Source organism: Zonotrichia leucophrys, chromosome 2, assembly GCF_028769735.1.
Source record: "Zonotrichia leucophrys gambelii isolate GWCS_2022_RI chromosome 2, RI_Zleu_2.0, whole genome shotgun sequence".
In the NCBI taxonomy this organism is placed as follows: Eukaryota; Metazoa; Chordata; class Aves; order Passeriformes; family Passerellidae; genus Zonotrichia; species Zonotrichia leucophrys.
Window position 1 is genome coordinate 45,116,532 of NC_088171.1, and position 15,864 is coordinate 45,132,395.

General features: G+C 39.5%; 1 protein-coding gene across 1 annotated transcript in view; it reads left to right on the top strand.

The window, feature by feature from the left end:
• The window catches only part of GLB1 (galactosidase beta 1), a 41,577-nt gene that overhangs the window by 22,774 nt on the left and 2,939 nt on the right, over positions 1-15,864 (top strand). The window contains exons 11-15 of the mRNA XM_064704810.1: positions 2,002-2,076; positions 7,594-7,683; positions 8,781-8,894; positions 9,890-10,021; positions 13,329-13,568. Coding sequence (XP_064560880.1) covers positions 2,002-2,076; positions 7,594-7,683; positions 8,781-8,894; positions 9,890-10,021; positions 13,329-13,568 — 651 coding nt within the window. The remainder of the gene's footprint in view (positions 1-2,001; positions 2,077-7,593; positions 7,684-8,780; positions 8,895-9,889; positions 10,022-13,328; positions 13,569-15,864) is intronic.

Below are 15,864 nucleotides of genomic sequence, written 5' to 3' on the forward strand. Positions count from 1 at the left end.
TCCCAAAAGTGTACTACACTTTCTCTAGGGTTGAGAACGCCTTAATCTCTTTAACTGTGGAAGGCCTGCTGTGGATTTTTTTTTTCTTCTATTTCACCATTATCCCTAAGCCTGATGGGATAAATTGATGGGATAATTTTGATGGCCTTTCCAAGGGGAGTATCCTGTGTTGATACAGCTTTTCTCACCAGAGAAATCCACAAACTTCCTAATTTTGAGTTGTTTTCTTCAAGGTGCAAGACCCCTCTCTGAGATGTAAGTAGTAATCTAGTGCAGTGAGAGAGCCTTGATAAGATGTGAAATGTTCACTATAACCTCAGGTGTATTGAGTCATTTTTTGCTGTGGTTGGTTTCTTAATTTGCATGTCCATAGATTTTCAGTGATGTTTTCCTGTCACTACTGTGGATTCTAAACCTAATTCTAACAAATTTTCCACTCAGTTGCTCTTTGAGGTGAAGCTGATGAAAGAAAATAAAGTTACTTGTAACAAATTACTGTGTTCAATGTGTTAGCTGTGCTACAAGGATAACATTAAAGTCTTCCTTTACAGTTTCCATTAGTTAAAAAATGTAATGAAGAATTTCAGTCTACAGTTTCTTTCAATTGATGTTAGCATTCTTTTAATTTTTACTATTGGAGTTGAAATTTCCTGCTTTTGATTTCTTTTTGATTTCTCCCTTGGGTGAATACAACTTCTGTTTTCTTTAAATTTGGGAATCTTGATTGTGTTCCAATACAAAGGAGAAGAAATTAACTTCTTACTGGAAATGTAAATCAGACTTTCATCCATCCATGACTGACACTTGACAGGGTACCATTGGGAATTCAGTGCTGTGGTCTGTTAAAAACAAAACATAAAGCCTCCAGCTAAATCAAAAACTCTTTCAGCCCCTAATCAAATTTATTTGAACAAAACCCTGACAAGGTAAGCACTCCAAAGTTGCCAATTTGCAGATGGAGACACTCTTCACAAGGTTGGTCTTTTGTACATGTTTATTAGAATGTAGTCTTGGATTGCTTGTTCATATGAGTATCTCATCTGCAGAAGTTTTTTCTCTGATATGCAGACAGGCCATGTCTCGTTAATGAAAGAACAGATGGGAAGAGTGGCTATTAAATAGTGGCAGGAGGGGAGAAGGTGAGGATGGCAAGGAGAAAAGAAGGTTGTAGGCACAGAAAGGAGAAGGCCAAAGTACTGGGCAGAAAGCCACTGTCTGGTCTGCCACATCTCAAAGGTGTCCAGGAAAGTAGTGGGTGAGTGGAGGCCCTTCATCCCTTCTCTCTGCTGATTTATGGTCATCATTCTTAAAAGTATGGGACAAGAAGCAACCAGAAGTAGATGGGTGGTTAGAGAGTTTCTTTGTCATGTTTACCTGTGACTGACTGGACAGTTGTCTAGAACAGGAACAGAGGGAAGCTAAAGATGGGACCTCAGAGGTTCATGGAGCTGTGGTCTCCAGGCTTGTTTCTCAGAGACCCCAGTCCAGGCAGTAATGGAGTAGCCAGTGGTGGTGGAATATCGTAACACTGAAAGGAAAGGTACTGGAGGTAGTAATTCCTATAAGGAAGTGTTGCTCACAAAGGGTGAGATGGAAATACTCGTACAGATTTGTAAAGGTTCACTCAAGCTCCCATGAACTGGGAGAGAACTGCAGAAAAGCTGTGGAAGAGAGTAACTCAGGCTGTAGCCACAGGAGGGCTCCAAGGGCATTGGGAATTTTGGTAGTTCACTTTGTTAATTATGCTTTTTACTTTACATAATGTCAAATGGTTATGAAAAATTTTTCACCATATATGATCAAGTCAAATTTTTTCTTTTGAAAAAAGAAAAAACCCTCCATCTGAAGACTAGATACATCTGTAGCCTCTAGGGGGGTTATTTACTTTTAGCCAAAGTTATAATTCTGTAAGTTGTGAAGTGTAAAGTGAGAATTCAGTTAAAGTGTGTTTGTATTTAACTTGTGTGTGTTTGTTTGTGTTTTTTCTCGTTCTCTTTCTAGTATAAAGAGTTACCAGAAGGTCTTATCCCTCCAACAACACCCAAATTTGCATATGGGAAGGTTCGCCTGCAGAAGGTAAATTAACATCTGTAATACACTGTGTATCTTTTCATGATGCTCCCTGTTTGCTTTTTATTAAAAATATTTATGAGGGTGTCACAACAGACTCTAGATATCCTACAAAATAAAGAGGAAAACCTTGAAAGCAAACTTTCAGGAAGGAGGGAGAGTTTGGGAATTAGGAATCATGCCCATGTTAGAAAATGATCAAATGCATCTTACCTGACTGTAAAAAGATAGTGTGTACAATATGCAGTATGTGCCTGAAGCTTTGCTGAACTGAAATTAATATATTATTAACACAACAGATTCATAGTTGTTTAAGATTACTCATATATCAGTAGCTGGGGGATTACTCATGTAGCTGGGGGAATATTATCATGAGACTTACAGCAAAGTGTTTTTGTAGCTCGTGATGCCTCTAAAGTGGAAGGAAAAGTAGGATATATGTATTTAAAATACTTCAAGACCTTTAAATTTTGAGCGTGGAATATTTTTGATAAATTTGAAAGTTTTATTGATAAAGTTTCTGACAAGATCTGTAGCTGATGAGAGAAATTAAATTGGTTTCCTGCTGAGGGAAAAGCACACAGAACTAAGCACTCAGAACCCAGCCTGTGTGACAGTAGTGGTATAGCTGGTCAGCTCACAAGTATCTGGGGTTTGACTGCAGCACCATCATTTTAGGACCGAGGACAATTTTTTGTGAGATACATTTGAGAACTAGGTTCCTGCTGTGAGTGAAGTGGATGGTTTAATGGGCAACAGAGGACACTGCAGATATGAACTTGACTATATTCTTTCTGCTGGGCACAGACAAGTTTTGAGAGGGAGGATTACTGCAGTTGATATGCTGAATACTGTAACTCCTAATGCTCTGATTTCACACTCTGTAATTTCAATGTGGCAGTTATTTTTCCAGTTAGTCAGGTATCTCATCTCTGCAACTGAAACATTGCAAAATTTAGTAGCGATAAGGCTTTTGCAGGCATTTTCAAGTCATTCCGCTCAAGTGGTGGGCAGAAGAACTTTTTGCATAAAAGTGGTTCATCTGTGAAGCTGAAAGAGATCTGTATCACTTTCAACAACCTTTGGGTGTCTTCTTCCCATATGAGGTTTCACTGAACTGGCAGCAGTGACTAATTATAGGCTCTTATCGCTACACCCACCACCATAGCTGCTGTCTTTGGCTGCAAGCACTTGGCAGCCCAGTTATCAGATCTTGACTCTCCCATCTTGTCATGGGCCGTGGCTCTCAGATAAGGCTGTCCAGTTTCAGTAGAATGAAAAACTTTCTCTTTCATGCCTTCAAGAAATGCTGCTGGACTCTTGCAAGAGTCAGATGACCAAACTTAGTCAAATATTGCATCTTTGACCTGATCTGCCCCTTCTACACCTTGTGATTTTTTGAGAGGAAGCATTTCACTCTCCAGACATCAGTTTTAGGAATGCAGATGGCATGTCTAAACTGCCAGATGTAAGGTTCCTGTCATGCTTGTACATATAGTGCCATCTGCACTGAGAGCCTCTGGAACTGTTTTCTGTGAAGAAGGTGGCCTTTTGCTCTGTGACCCACTGCTTAGCTTTTGCTCTGCTGGGTGACCCTGCAACACAAGTAAAGTCTCCAATCACAGAGGATTTGGACTGTGCCAGCTCAAAGCTGCTTTCCCAACTCCTTTCTAGCTCCAGCTGGAACCAGCTGCAATACACCTTGTTGTAGGAAGAAGCCTTAATGTATTTTGGTGAGTATCAGAGAGGGAATATTCTAAATAATAGCGCTTAGCTTTGGTAACAATAAACTTCCTAGCTATGTCATTTGCAGTCACAGTCAGTGCTCACACAGGTACTGTGTGGATTTTCACTCTGCAGCTGAGGTCCAGCAGTCAGTCTGCCACAGAGAGCATTGTGTCTACTCCAGTGAACCAACTCCCCTGACACTTTTGCAGAAAGGGTGAGAGAAAGGAGACTCTGGAGTATTTTTAGGGGTCATATGAATGTACTTTACAGAGGTACATGTAACCAGAGCAAGATGTTCTCCATCTTTGTTTTCCTCAAGATATTTTGTGGTAGTAAAGTCCTTAAGTATCAACTCCCCTGATGAGACAGTTATGCATTCTGAGCTATTAATTTATTTAAAGAATCCTACTGGGTGGGAAAAATGCGGTTTCTTAAAAGATGCTGTATGCTGACATTGCTATGTAAGAGCAAAGGCAGGAAAGCAGGTGATATGGAAAAAATCTTGATGCACAGATGCAGAAGAGAAGTGTTGAAGATGAGGAATGAGGGCAAGCAAAGGCAGAACCACAGTAGAAGTGTGAACAAGATGATAGATTTTAAGGACTTTATGCCCCAGAACTTGGGAAGCATTGTTCCAGAGGAGAGTAAATTAATCTTGGTTCCTGTGATGTATCCACGTGGCTGTGCAGGCTTGTGAGCAGGTGATAGTTTCTGGTTAGCACTTGGGGGGCCCTGAGAAGTGCTTGGTCACAAGGAAGTTCTTGCCCTAGCACAGCAGCCTGCAGACTTTTAAATTCTGGAGAAGTGTTCAGTTCTTAAAATGTGGAGAGCTCAAGCAATAGCAAGTAGCAGGCAGTGCTGGTGTGTGTTGGGGCTAGAAAGGGGTTAAGCAAACAGGATGCTGCCTGTAGTTGATATTCCTGTTGGAGCTATTTCATTCCTTTTTTCTGTCGTGCTTGACTTTACACTTGGGTTTTGAAGACTTTGCCTTGGAGGATTAAATAAGTATTGCTTTTATTTTTAGCAGTCATCTGTTGTTTTACAGGTTGTTTTTAAAAATTCCTGACAATATTTATAATTTTTAAGTTTACTGGTAAATTTCTCTTGTGGTACTGATTGTCCACTAAGTAGCAGTCAACAGGAATGTGCAGCAAGACCAAATCTTGTCTTGAAGGCTTTTTTTTGTATGTATCACCAAAGACTGAAAAGCTGAACAAAAATAAACTCCTGGAGTTTCAAAGAAACAACCTTCTACCAATCCCTAAGAGAATCATACCTGGTTGACCCATATTCAGAAGAGAAGCCCCTTTGATAGCAGGGACTTAAAAATAAAAAGTCCAACAGGCTGCTGTATTAGCAGTACAAGCTGCTAATACTCAGGTCAGCAAGGCACAAAGCAGCTTTCATTGCCACTTAGTTGCTCATTCAAGTGCTCAAGTGATGACCATGTCTTAATGCTGCTTGTAGTCATGTCTGGTTTCGCTGTCCACCTAGGGCTAAGACTATTAAAGCCCGTAGAATTGTTCAATTCTGTAAATTACCTTTGTCAGTGTTTGTGCACATCTTGCTTCACAGCTCTTGTAGAAGACCTGATTTAGCTAAATCTCTCCTGTGGCATGGCAAATCTTGCATATTGCTGTAATATTACTGGCTCCCTTGGAGGAGCACAAGATAAGGAGTGGACCATGTATGCAGTCTGGAATGTTTGGGAGATCTTACTGTATCAAAAATGATTGCGATTTTAGGTATGACTTTTAAACTGAAAACATGAGAGCGAGCAACTTTCATCAAAATTTTGCAAGCCATGTTTGACCAGCAATCTTCTTGCACAAGTGAACATGCTTAGCTGTGGGCTAGTAAGGATGACCCAACCACTAGACAGTGTTGGTGTTACCTTTTATTTACTTATGTCTTGCTTGCTCCTAGCTAGAGTTAAGACAATCTCATTTCAGAAGTCTGTTTAGATCTGTGTCTACATGGTTGTTGTGGTTTAATCCTGGTAGGCAGCTGAGCACCCTGCAGCCACTCATTCTCCCCCAGTAGGGAGGGGAGAGAATCAGAAAGGTAGAGGTGTGAAAACTTGTGGGTTGAGATAAAGACAGTTCTGTAGGTAAGCAAAAACTGCACACATAAGTAAAGCAAAATAAGGAGCTCATTTGCGACTACCTTTGCAGAGGGAGGCACTCAGCCTTCCCAGGGAAGCAGGGCTCCATCACAGAATCATTAATGTTGGAAAAAACTTCTGAGATTACTGAGTCCAAGCATTAACCCAGCCACTACTGTGTTCTTCACTAAACCACGTTTTCCAGAGTGCCGCATCACACAACTTTTGAACAATTTGTGTGTGTTGGTTACTTGACAAGATAAACACTGTTACGCCAAACGTCTCTCCTTCATCCTTTTTCCTCCAGCTTTTATTGCTGAGCATGACACCAATGGTACAGAATATCCCTTTGCTCACTGGGGGTCAGCTGTCCTGGCTGTGTTCCCTCCCAGCTTCTTGAGCATCCCCAGCCTGCTGTCTGGTGAGAGGAGCAGAAGAGTTCTTGAATCTGTGTCAGCCCTGCTCAGCAATGACCAAAATATCCCTGTGTTATCAGCAGTCTTGGCAAGAATACAAAACACAGCCCCATGCTAACTTCTCTGAAGAAAATTAACTGTATCCCAGCCAAAACTGCAGACTTAATTTTGTGTACATAGGCAATTCATGCTGGCTTCTGTTGCATCACTGCCAAATACTGTATGTACATTTTAATATTTCAGTATAACTTTCATGTAAATTCTGTAAAAGTTCAGTTTTCTGTTATTGAATATTTCTGTTATTTAAGTACCTTCAGAAGTTTGTACTGCTGTCAGTACTCTTACAGTATAGTTTTACATGTTTTTAAACACCTTTTTTATTAAGCATTTGAATGTAAATCTGGTATATGAGAGGTGTCTGAATGTCTAATATGTTGTTATCACTGAACAGTGGCAATAGTTCTGGGGAAACAGACTGACATCTTTCATGAAAAATCATATGCAATTGATTTTCTGAGCTTGTAAGACATTAGGCATATTGTGTGCATTTTAACTAACTTAAAACTGATGATGGTGTTTGAGAGAGAATCATAGATGCGTAGAATATTCCATATTGGCAATTAAAGGCAATCTAATTGTACAAATCTAAGTCCCTATTCAGCAAGGTGTTTATGTGTGTGACTAGCCTAAACCTTGCCTCCAGTCTTGTTAAAACCAGTACAGCTACTTACATATGACAACTTAATTACAGCCTTAGAGTTTATGAAATCATTTAAGACTAAATAGAGTAAATTCATCTTGGATGGCTCTTGATGGAATTAAACTGTATCCCTACTTAGTTCAGAATGATTCTGGAGTAACTCAGTGGGAATCACTGTCATTTTCTCTAGTTGATTCTAAGTATAACTGAGCAAAATTTAGATAATATATTGCTTTGTATTAATCATCCTGAGCAGTTGTGTTTGTTTATACAACTTTTGTGAGAAACTCCTGGGGTAGTTCTAGTTAAATAATAAAGGGTCACTTTTGTTTTTATGAATGCATAGCAAAATTAGAGCATCTGTTTTTATTAAAACATTGCTCTACATGTGGCATGTTTCAGAGTTCATCAGTTGTGTTTGCTATATTGTATTTTAAATGTCTGCAAGCATGGTGTAAACATTTGTTAACCTTCTGGACACATGGAGCTAGCTGACTTGATTGGTGGATGTGCTAGCTGTTATATTTCAACTGAAACTTACTGACTTTCATGTATCTGCCTTTTCTGTGCTGCAGGCAGGCACTGTGTTGGAGGTTCTTGATGGACTGTCACGTTCTGGACCAGTGAGAAGCACATATCCATTGACTTTTGTTGAGCTAAAGCAGGTGAGGATTCCTTTAGTAGTCACTTTGCAGTAATTTTATGGAGTTTATTTGAGCAACCCTCTGTGGTATTACTCTTCTTATGTCGTGTCTTACACTTTATCTAGGACACACTAATAGTATTATAAAGATGTTGTGGATTTTTGCATTGGAGGCCTTTTCATATTCTACAGTGTTTTACACCTGGGGCTTTCTTCTTCTTGTGGATGTAGGTGTCTGTGCTGTCTAGGCTTTCACCTTGATTTCTCTCCTCTCTGAAATATTAATTTTCATGTCTTAAATGGCTTTTTTTAAATTATCTTCATAGCCCTCTGCTGGATCTGTTTCAATAGTTCTGTGTCCTCTTTTTCTGAGGAGCCCAGAACTGAACACAACATTCCAGATGTGGCCTCAGAAGGGCTGAGAAGAGGGGTGGGATCATCTCCCTTGACCTGCTGTCCATGTTTTTCCTAATGATACCATCAGCCTCCTTGGTCCCCAGGGCACTGCTGCCTCAGGAACAGCTTGTTGTCCACCAGGACCCCCATGTCCTTCTTCTCAGAGCTGCTTCCAGCAGATCAGCCCCCAGTCTGTGCTGGTACATGGGGTTATTATTCCCCAAGTGCAGGGCCCTGCACTTGCCTTTTTTTGAAGTTTGTTACTTACCTCTCCACCCAGCTCTCCAGCCTGCTAATGTCTCAGGAATGGCTATGGCTTTTATATTCTTTCCATTCCTGATGGGGAACTTAGTGAAAATTATTCCAAAATGTTCCTGGTGTAAACCATGTAGTATTTAATGGATAACTAGATAATGTTGACTTGATGGATGTATCAGTCTCTGGGCACTGGGTGAGAAGTGAACTTACAAGTTTTTTATGTAAACTCAGTTATAAAGGGATTTTCACCAGTTTACCTAAAGGTCACCCATTACCTAAAGGTCAAAATAAACTCTAACCTGAAATGGTATCTGTGATAGTCACTGTCTGAAGTGAATGAAAGTTAGCATTTCAGTGCAGGCATGTAGGCAGAAACGTGCGATATTTTTAATTCATGACCTGAATTGAAACAACACAATTACTTGGTTCATTAATCTGTTGGGTTTTTTTCTTTTCTTTTCCTAGTATTTTGGATATGTATTGTATAGAACTACACTTCCAAAGAACTGTGTGGAACCAACACCACTGTCTTCAACTTTAAATGGAGTCCATGATCGTGCCTATGTCTCTGTCAATGGGGTAAAATCACTATTTGCTGGTATTAATTTATGCCATCAGTGGCCTTCATGAAAGTCGAGGATGCAGACTGGATTTTTTTTTCTCCTTCCTTCAGATCACCAAAGCAACCCTGATCGTATTTAATCACATGAGGAAAATAAGGAAGTACAGACTTGGTGCATACCCGATGTTCCAATTAGTATTGCAGAAAATTTGACTATCTATTATCTTGCCATTTTTGACATATTTGAATGTTGATACATATTCATGACTGAGGTGAATAAAAGACCTAGAGAATGAATTTACTTGCAGGTTTATGGAATATGTTACTGATATATATACTTGGTGGTTTTCTGCAATATTTGCAAAGATTTTTTTATTAGTTTTTTCTTATTTCTTCCTTTGAGGATGGAAGAAGGAGAAAGTCTGAGCCAATGTCTTACCTTATAAAAGTGGCTTCTAACCGCAGTTTCAAAAAAAAATGTTTATTGTACAGAATGTAAACTTAGTCTTTCTTTCCATAAGCAGGGTTTTGGCCTTGCTTAATGAGAATATAAATTCATGTATTTTACAGTCAATTAATATTTGATGCATATGGACTCTTATCACCTTTATGTCCAGATCAAGCTCATCTTTCCTTGTGTTGTGGGAATAGGAATAAATAAAACTAAATATTGTTGTACACATAATTGGAAAATGAAGCCAATGATTAAATCACTGATATTGCCAAAATCTTTTCAGTCACTGGACTAAATTTGGGAACTTGCATTTGTGAGTCAGATGCCTCAAAACCCACTATCACATCCAGTTGATGTAGTGAAATGTGAATGTTGATGTAGAAGCCCTTTGTGTGTGCATGTGCTCACATGCAGGAGATGGAGAGGAAAGGGATTTTCTTTACTCTTTTTTTTTCCTTTGCACTTTTAATCTTTTCATGCAAGTTGAAAGAATAAGTAACAGGGCATTCTTGGGTTTTAGTGTTTATTGTTTTCTTCTTCTTGTTGCAATTCATATAGGTACCTCAGGGTATCCTTGAAAGGGGGAAATCACTTAAGATAAATATAACTGGGCAAGCTGGAGCAAATCTGGACATTTTGGTAGAGAATATGGGCCGAGTCAACTTTGGTAGATACAATAATGACTTTAAGGTAAGTAAAATCTATTGAGTTATTGGATTGTGATGGCTTTTCGTCTTTTCCACAGGTTAAAAAGAAAGTAGTGAACTAGGAAGAGCAAAAAGGTCAGGATTAAAGCTGTAACTTTACCTAAAATATATCTAGTCAGTAGTTTCCATCTGAGTTTTCCAGACACCAGAATCAATGTGAAATTAAAAGCTGCTAGACGTCTTTTGAACTTTTTTTGTTTGTTCGCTTACATGGTCAGCCAAAGTGCTACCCACAAGATTTTCCGGTTCAGATGAGTTTATAAATAGTAGTATTAAAATTGTTTCTATAAACTCCAAAAATGAGTTGGAAATTGGTCCAGAACTTGATTGCACTTTGAGGCTTGTGAATCCTGGGGTTGCTTTTGGAGGCTGGGAGGATGTATGTATGTGTACATAAATACCCTGTTGTATCTTTCTTCTTGCCCCATTTCATTTGCCAGCAGTGTACCCTTGCAGTACTCTGTGTGTGGCTGGGAAAGGCTGTCCATGAGCACTTCAGCATGCAAAAGTGCCAGTTCACCCAAACTGACCTGGTGTTACTATTATCACAGAGCTTCTGGGTGTGTGCTACACTTCAGGACTGTCACCTCCATGCATGAGAGGCTGTGATGGGCTGGCCTTGGCTGTGCTCATTCTGTCACTCGTCCTCCACCAACAGGAGAGGGGGAGAAAATACAATAAAGAGTTTGTGGTTCAAGATAAGGACAAGGGGATCATTCAGAAATTACTGTCATGGTCAAAACAAACTCAACTTGGGGAACTCAGTTTATTCTTAAATATGTCATCAAAGAGATGCTCTCAGAATCACTGATGGGCTCAGCAATGGGTCTGTTCCAGAGTCAGCTGGAACTGTCTTTGTCTAACAAGGGGCAGCTTTCGGCATCTTCTCAGAAGAGTCCCCACTGCAGCTCCCCTTGCTAACAAACCATGTAAACCCCATACCATGGAGGTACCACTAAGGTAGCCCTAGGAAGGGCAGGGGCAAAAAGTAAACTTTTCTGGTTTTAGACTTAATGGGATCCCCAGTGCTGCATTAACAGTCAATAAAAGACAGGAGTGCTTTAGAGGTGAGTCTTGTATTATGTTTGTGCTGTGTACAGTTCACAGCATTCCTTTTTTTTTTATTTTTGATATTATTAGGATGCAGTAGGTAGCAGTAGTGCTAATTGTGTTCATACTGTCTCTTCAAGGTACTTTGCCTTTATCTGAGTGGCGGAGGAAGGAAGCTGGTACCCCAGTATTTTGCCTTCATGTTGAGGCAGCAGAGACACTGCTTTTATTAACTAATTAATTAATAATTTATTAACAGGCCAGATGATAAGGAAACCTGTATGCTTAGTTTTAAATTAAGGAAAGAGAGTAGAGGTTTAGAGGTTAGATTGAGGAGATGTTCAGTTGCTGTGGTTGAGCTGAAATTCAAACTTATACCTTTTAACCATATAAGAGTGAAAGCAGGATTAAGAGACATGTCCATAGGGAAAATAATCCTCTAAAAGCAGGATCTTTTTGAGTAGAAAAGGCAACCTTCCTTGGGTAGCTTTGGACTATGTGCATTGCTTCTTTCTGTAGACTCCATCCCTCATGCTCTCCTTCATGTTGATTTTGAAAACTGGGTGTAATTATACCTTGGGTTTTAAAAATCCATGTGGTTTTGAAAATCAATTAGGGGAAGAGATTCCTGTCTTGTGAAGCCTTCCATTTTTTAACAAAGAGGATAGGTTTTCAGGGTTTTGTTTGGCTGGAGTTTCATCACTCTTTTGAGCTTGAGATGGAACTAGGCATCTAGCTTTTGGGAAGGAATCTTGAAAGGATTTTGGTTTTAAAACATCCTGTTGATCTAAGTCTTGTTAAAAGACACAAAGGAAGGAAGAGTGTGGTTTCTGTTATTTTATATGTCTTTTCACATGCACGCTGGCACCTATATCTCAGTTTTACTTGGAAAATCCACATCTTGGTACACTGAGTCACTAGCCCAAGACGTTAACTTGTACAATAGCAGAGAAAGTGGTATTTACTTCCTATAAATCTTCTCCAGATAAGGATCATTGAATGTGTATTTTTATGCAGACCTAAGTAAGAATGTTTAGTACGTACTTAATGTAATTTGAAAAATCACTCTGTTGATAGTGCCTACGGATGAGCTTAGGGAGACAGGTTAGAAAGTTCAGGCTGAAGTTATGCTGCATTACGTCAATTGATTGCTAGAGAGAATAGAGTCTAGGTTGTATAGAAAAGTTTTGTCACTTAACTTTTGACACTTGCAGATATTTTTTTTGACATAAGCAAAATAAGCTCCTGTTCTGTAGTGGACATTAGGTAAAGGAAGAGAAAACCGCTTAGTGCTCATACAGGTGGTGAGCTTTTTGGAGACAGTGCAATGCTTAGGAGATGTCACAGCAGACACACGACATAGTATCAGCTCTCCAAAGCCATGGAAACTGTGGTTAGCTTGTTCCTGTTTGACATGTGATGTTTGCAACATAACTAGTGTTGCACCAGCTGTGAAAACCAGCTTCTGTGCAGGGTTGATTCGAGCAGTTCAAACCAGCCCCTTGCATTGCACTGAAACACTGCTTTAGGAACCATTACTGTAACAAAGTTAGGATGTTTGCAGGGGTAAGGTCATGTTCTTTTCATTCTTAAATGATGTCCTTACCTTGCTTTGGCATTTGGTGTGCAAGCACCCCAGTGTGCTGTGAACCACTGTGTACATGGTCCCATAGGAATGAGATGGGATTCTATGGGCTTGAAGCTGGCTGTAAGCTGAAAGCATTTCACTGAATTGAGCATGTGCATTGATTTTATTGTACTATCTTGTCTGGAGAAGATTTGTGGGAAGAAAATACCACTTTCTCTGCTATTGCACAAGTTTAATGTCTTGGGTTAGTGACTCAGTATTACCAAGCGATGGTATCTCAGGCTTAATGACATTTAAAGTTGCTTCTCCTTTTCATTAAGCCTCAGGTTTTGGAATCATGTCCATGTAAAAGAAAAACAGAAATTTTTCCAGTTACAACAAAAGAATTTGAAAAAAACTCTTGTGTATCAATGAAAGCCTGAAACTCTGAAGAGGAACAGATCTTTCTCAGAGAATAAATGAAACCCTTTATTTTTAAGCAAAGCTTATAACTTGGTGAAGACCAGATGCTTGTGTTTTTTGTACACAGATTGGGAGCCAGTTGTTACTTTGATTCACTTTTTATTTGTGACTGATTTATAGTTACACCCAAATAACTTCAATAACATCAGCTAATTATATTTTTGTGTTGTTTCTTTTTTCTTCCTCCTAGGGTCTAGTTTCAAATTTAACTCTTGCTGAAGATATACTTGTTGGATGGGAAATCTATCCTCTAGACATAGATGGAGCAGTGAACAATGACTTTATTTATCCCCTTCCTAACCAGAACACATCTGCTGTCAAAGCACTGAGTTATGAAGTACCTACATTTTACACTGGCACTCTTTCAATTCCTGGAGGGATTCCGGACTTGCCACAAGACACCTATGTCAATTTTCCTGGTTGGACAAAGGTACACATTTTTTGCTGTAAAAACATCAAATCCACTTAGAAAGCTACTGAAACTTCTATGGACAATCAAAGTCCCCCTCTCCTAGACGGGTAGAAGTTGGTCATAGAGGTGGGTGTCTCAAATTTATTTAAATTACTAAGAAATGAATTAAATAAATCTGGGGATGAAACATTAAGAAAAGGGAAACATATTCAGAACATACATGGTATTGATGTAGAAAGTGGAGCATCACAAAAAAAAACCCCAAACCAAAACAACTGAACCAATCCACCCAAGTTTTTCAACAGTGAGAAAGATTAACTGTCAGGCTGTTTAGAAGTGTTGCATTTGGTTGTGCAGGGAGTTTTTTTGGATCATACTTGAGGTGCTATGTTAGGAACTATGGATCCTGTTGCAAAGCATGAAGAGTGTTGGACTCTGTGGCTGATGGTGTGCCACAGATGTGGATCTAGTGCATGGAGAGGGTTGCCTGTACCTGGACTGAATGGATGAGGAAGCACTGCTGTGAGAAGCTTGTGGGCAGATCTTTGCCAATGGGAATTTCTCACAGGGTTGGAGTGTAGCTGGAGCAGGAAGGAGTGTGTTTTCATAGTGCCATGTCTGCAACCACCAGCATGCAGGATGGGTGAGGAGCAGCTCAGCTGCTCCTGGTGGGAGGCACAGGGAGCAGAGTGTGTGCACTGAAGTGCTACTCTTTGGAAGCCTAAGTGTTTAACTCCAGGCTTTAGGGAAATGCCTGTGGCAGTGTTAAGTAGCAAAATTGTACTTTTCTGAAACAATTAATTTGCTACTATTAAAATAAAGTAGGAGAAAGAACTGCTTTTGGTCTGTCTCCACTGCCAGTATTGTAGTGGTTAAAGCACTTGTCAATATGCAGAAGGCTGTGATTTATTGCATGCTCTTGGTGTTGCTGACACTGAGCTTAGATGAGAAAGTCTGTCTTAGTCCCTGTCCCTGTATAGTGCATGTCACACAATCACTGAATAAAATTGAAAAAATAGCTTTTTTCTCATGGCAACTGGAATCTTAGGCCTTTTTAGTAAATTCTGTGACCCTATCAGTCATAAATCTTCTTCAGGAAGTGAGGTGGCCACACATGCCAGTTTTAAAATGGCAAGGTAGTCCAAGAATTCTTAGGTACTGGTGGAAATCTTTTATTCTGATCTATGGAAACCTGTGTTTTATGTAGTTTGTATACCCTGTAAAGCAGTCCTGGGGAGAGATTCCAGATGAGCTTTAGTTTGACTGTTGAATTTATCCTTCAAGCTTTATATGGATTGGATGAGAGATTGAAGTGAGATACCCGGAAACTGAGACTTTCAGATAATTTTAAAAATGAGCAAATGCCTTTAAGGTAGATGGGTATAAATTCCAGTCACTGTATGTGTGCCTTAGTTCTTTGCATGGCACTGTGTAAATTACTTAACTGTGGAGTGGGATTCTTAACAGGGGTTAAAATTCACCTGTCTGAGTAGTTGAAAAACCACAGAAGCAGCACTTACCAAGAAAACTTAAAGTCCTAATGATGGTTCTGCCTTTGCAAAGGCAAGGAATATAGCATGAGGGACAGCCTGGAAGGAAAGGTGCAGTATGAACAGTTAACCTGTTAACCTGTTAACCTGTGTTGTAGTTAGCTTGCCTTCAGTGCTTTTTAAACTGTTCAGCAGTAATAAAACTTACTCCACCCTCCACATGAGGAATCACGATGTCCTTAAGCATACACGCCATTGAGTGAATGTTTAGATTTACTGGACCTTTTTTCTTCAAAAGAAAAGAGGATTTGAGTCAAAACTGTTCTTGTTTTCTGTGTAATCATGGGCTATAATTGCTGTCCCTGCTAAAGAAAATCTTGCTAGTGAAGATGAAGTTCCTCCCTCTTTATTTTGTCTAGGGCATATTTATTAGTAGATATGATGTCGTAATTTGCTTGTTTGGGGCTTACAAATTCCTGAATGTGGAGTCTTTAGAAATTGCAGTGGTAATAAAGACAGTTTGGAGTTGAGAAATGTAAGTTCTTAGCTTTACTGGAAAAAGGAGTTACAGTGACTGATTCAGATCAGAAACAGAGACCTATCTGATCATATCTCCTGCATCAGAACTCTACTGCAGTTGATTCCCACACTAAACACCTACTTCCCACAGATTGCTGTCATTCTCTGTGAGAGGAGGGCCACAGTCTAGTGGGTACACTCACTCATCCATTTTTTGTGGGGGGAGTTTGCATTCATGCCATGTTTTCTTCTAAACCTACTACAAAAAGTAATGTGTTTGAATAAAGACAAACTTGATTTTAAAA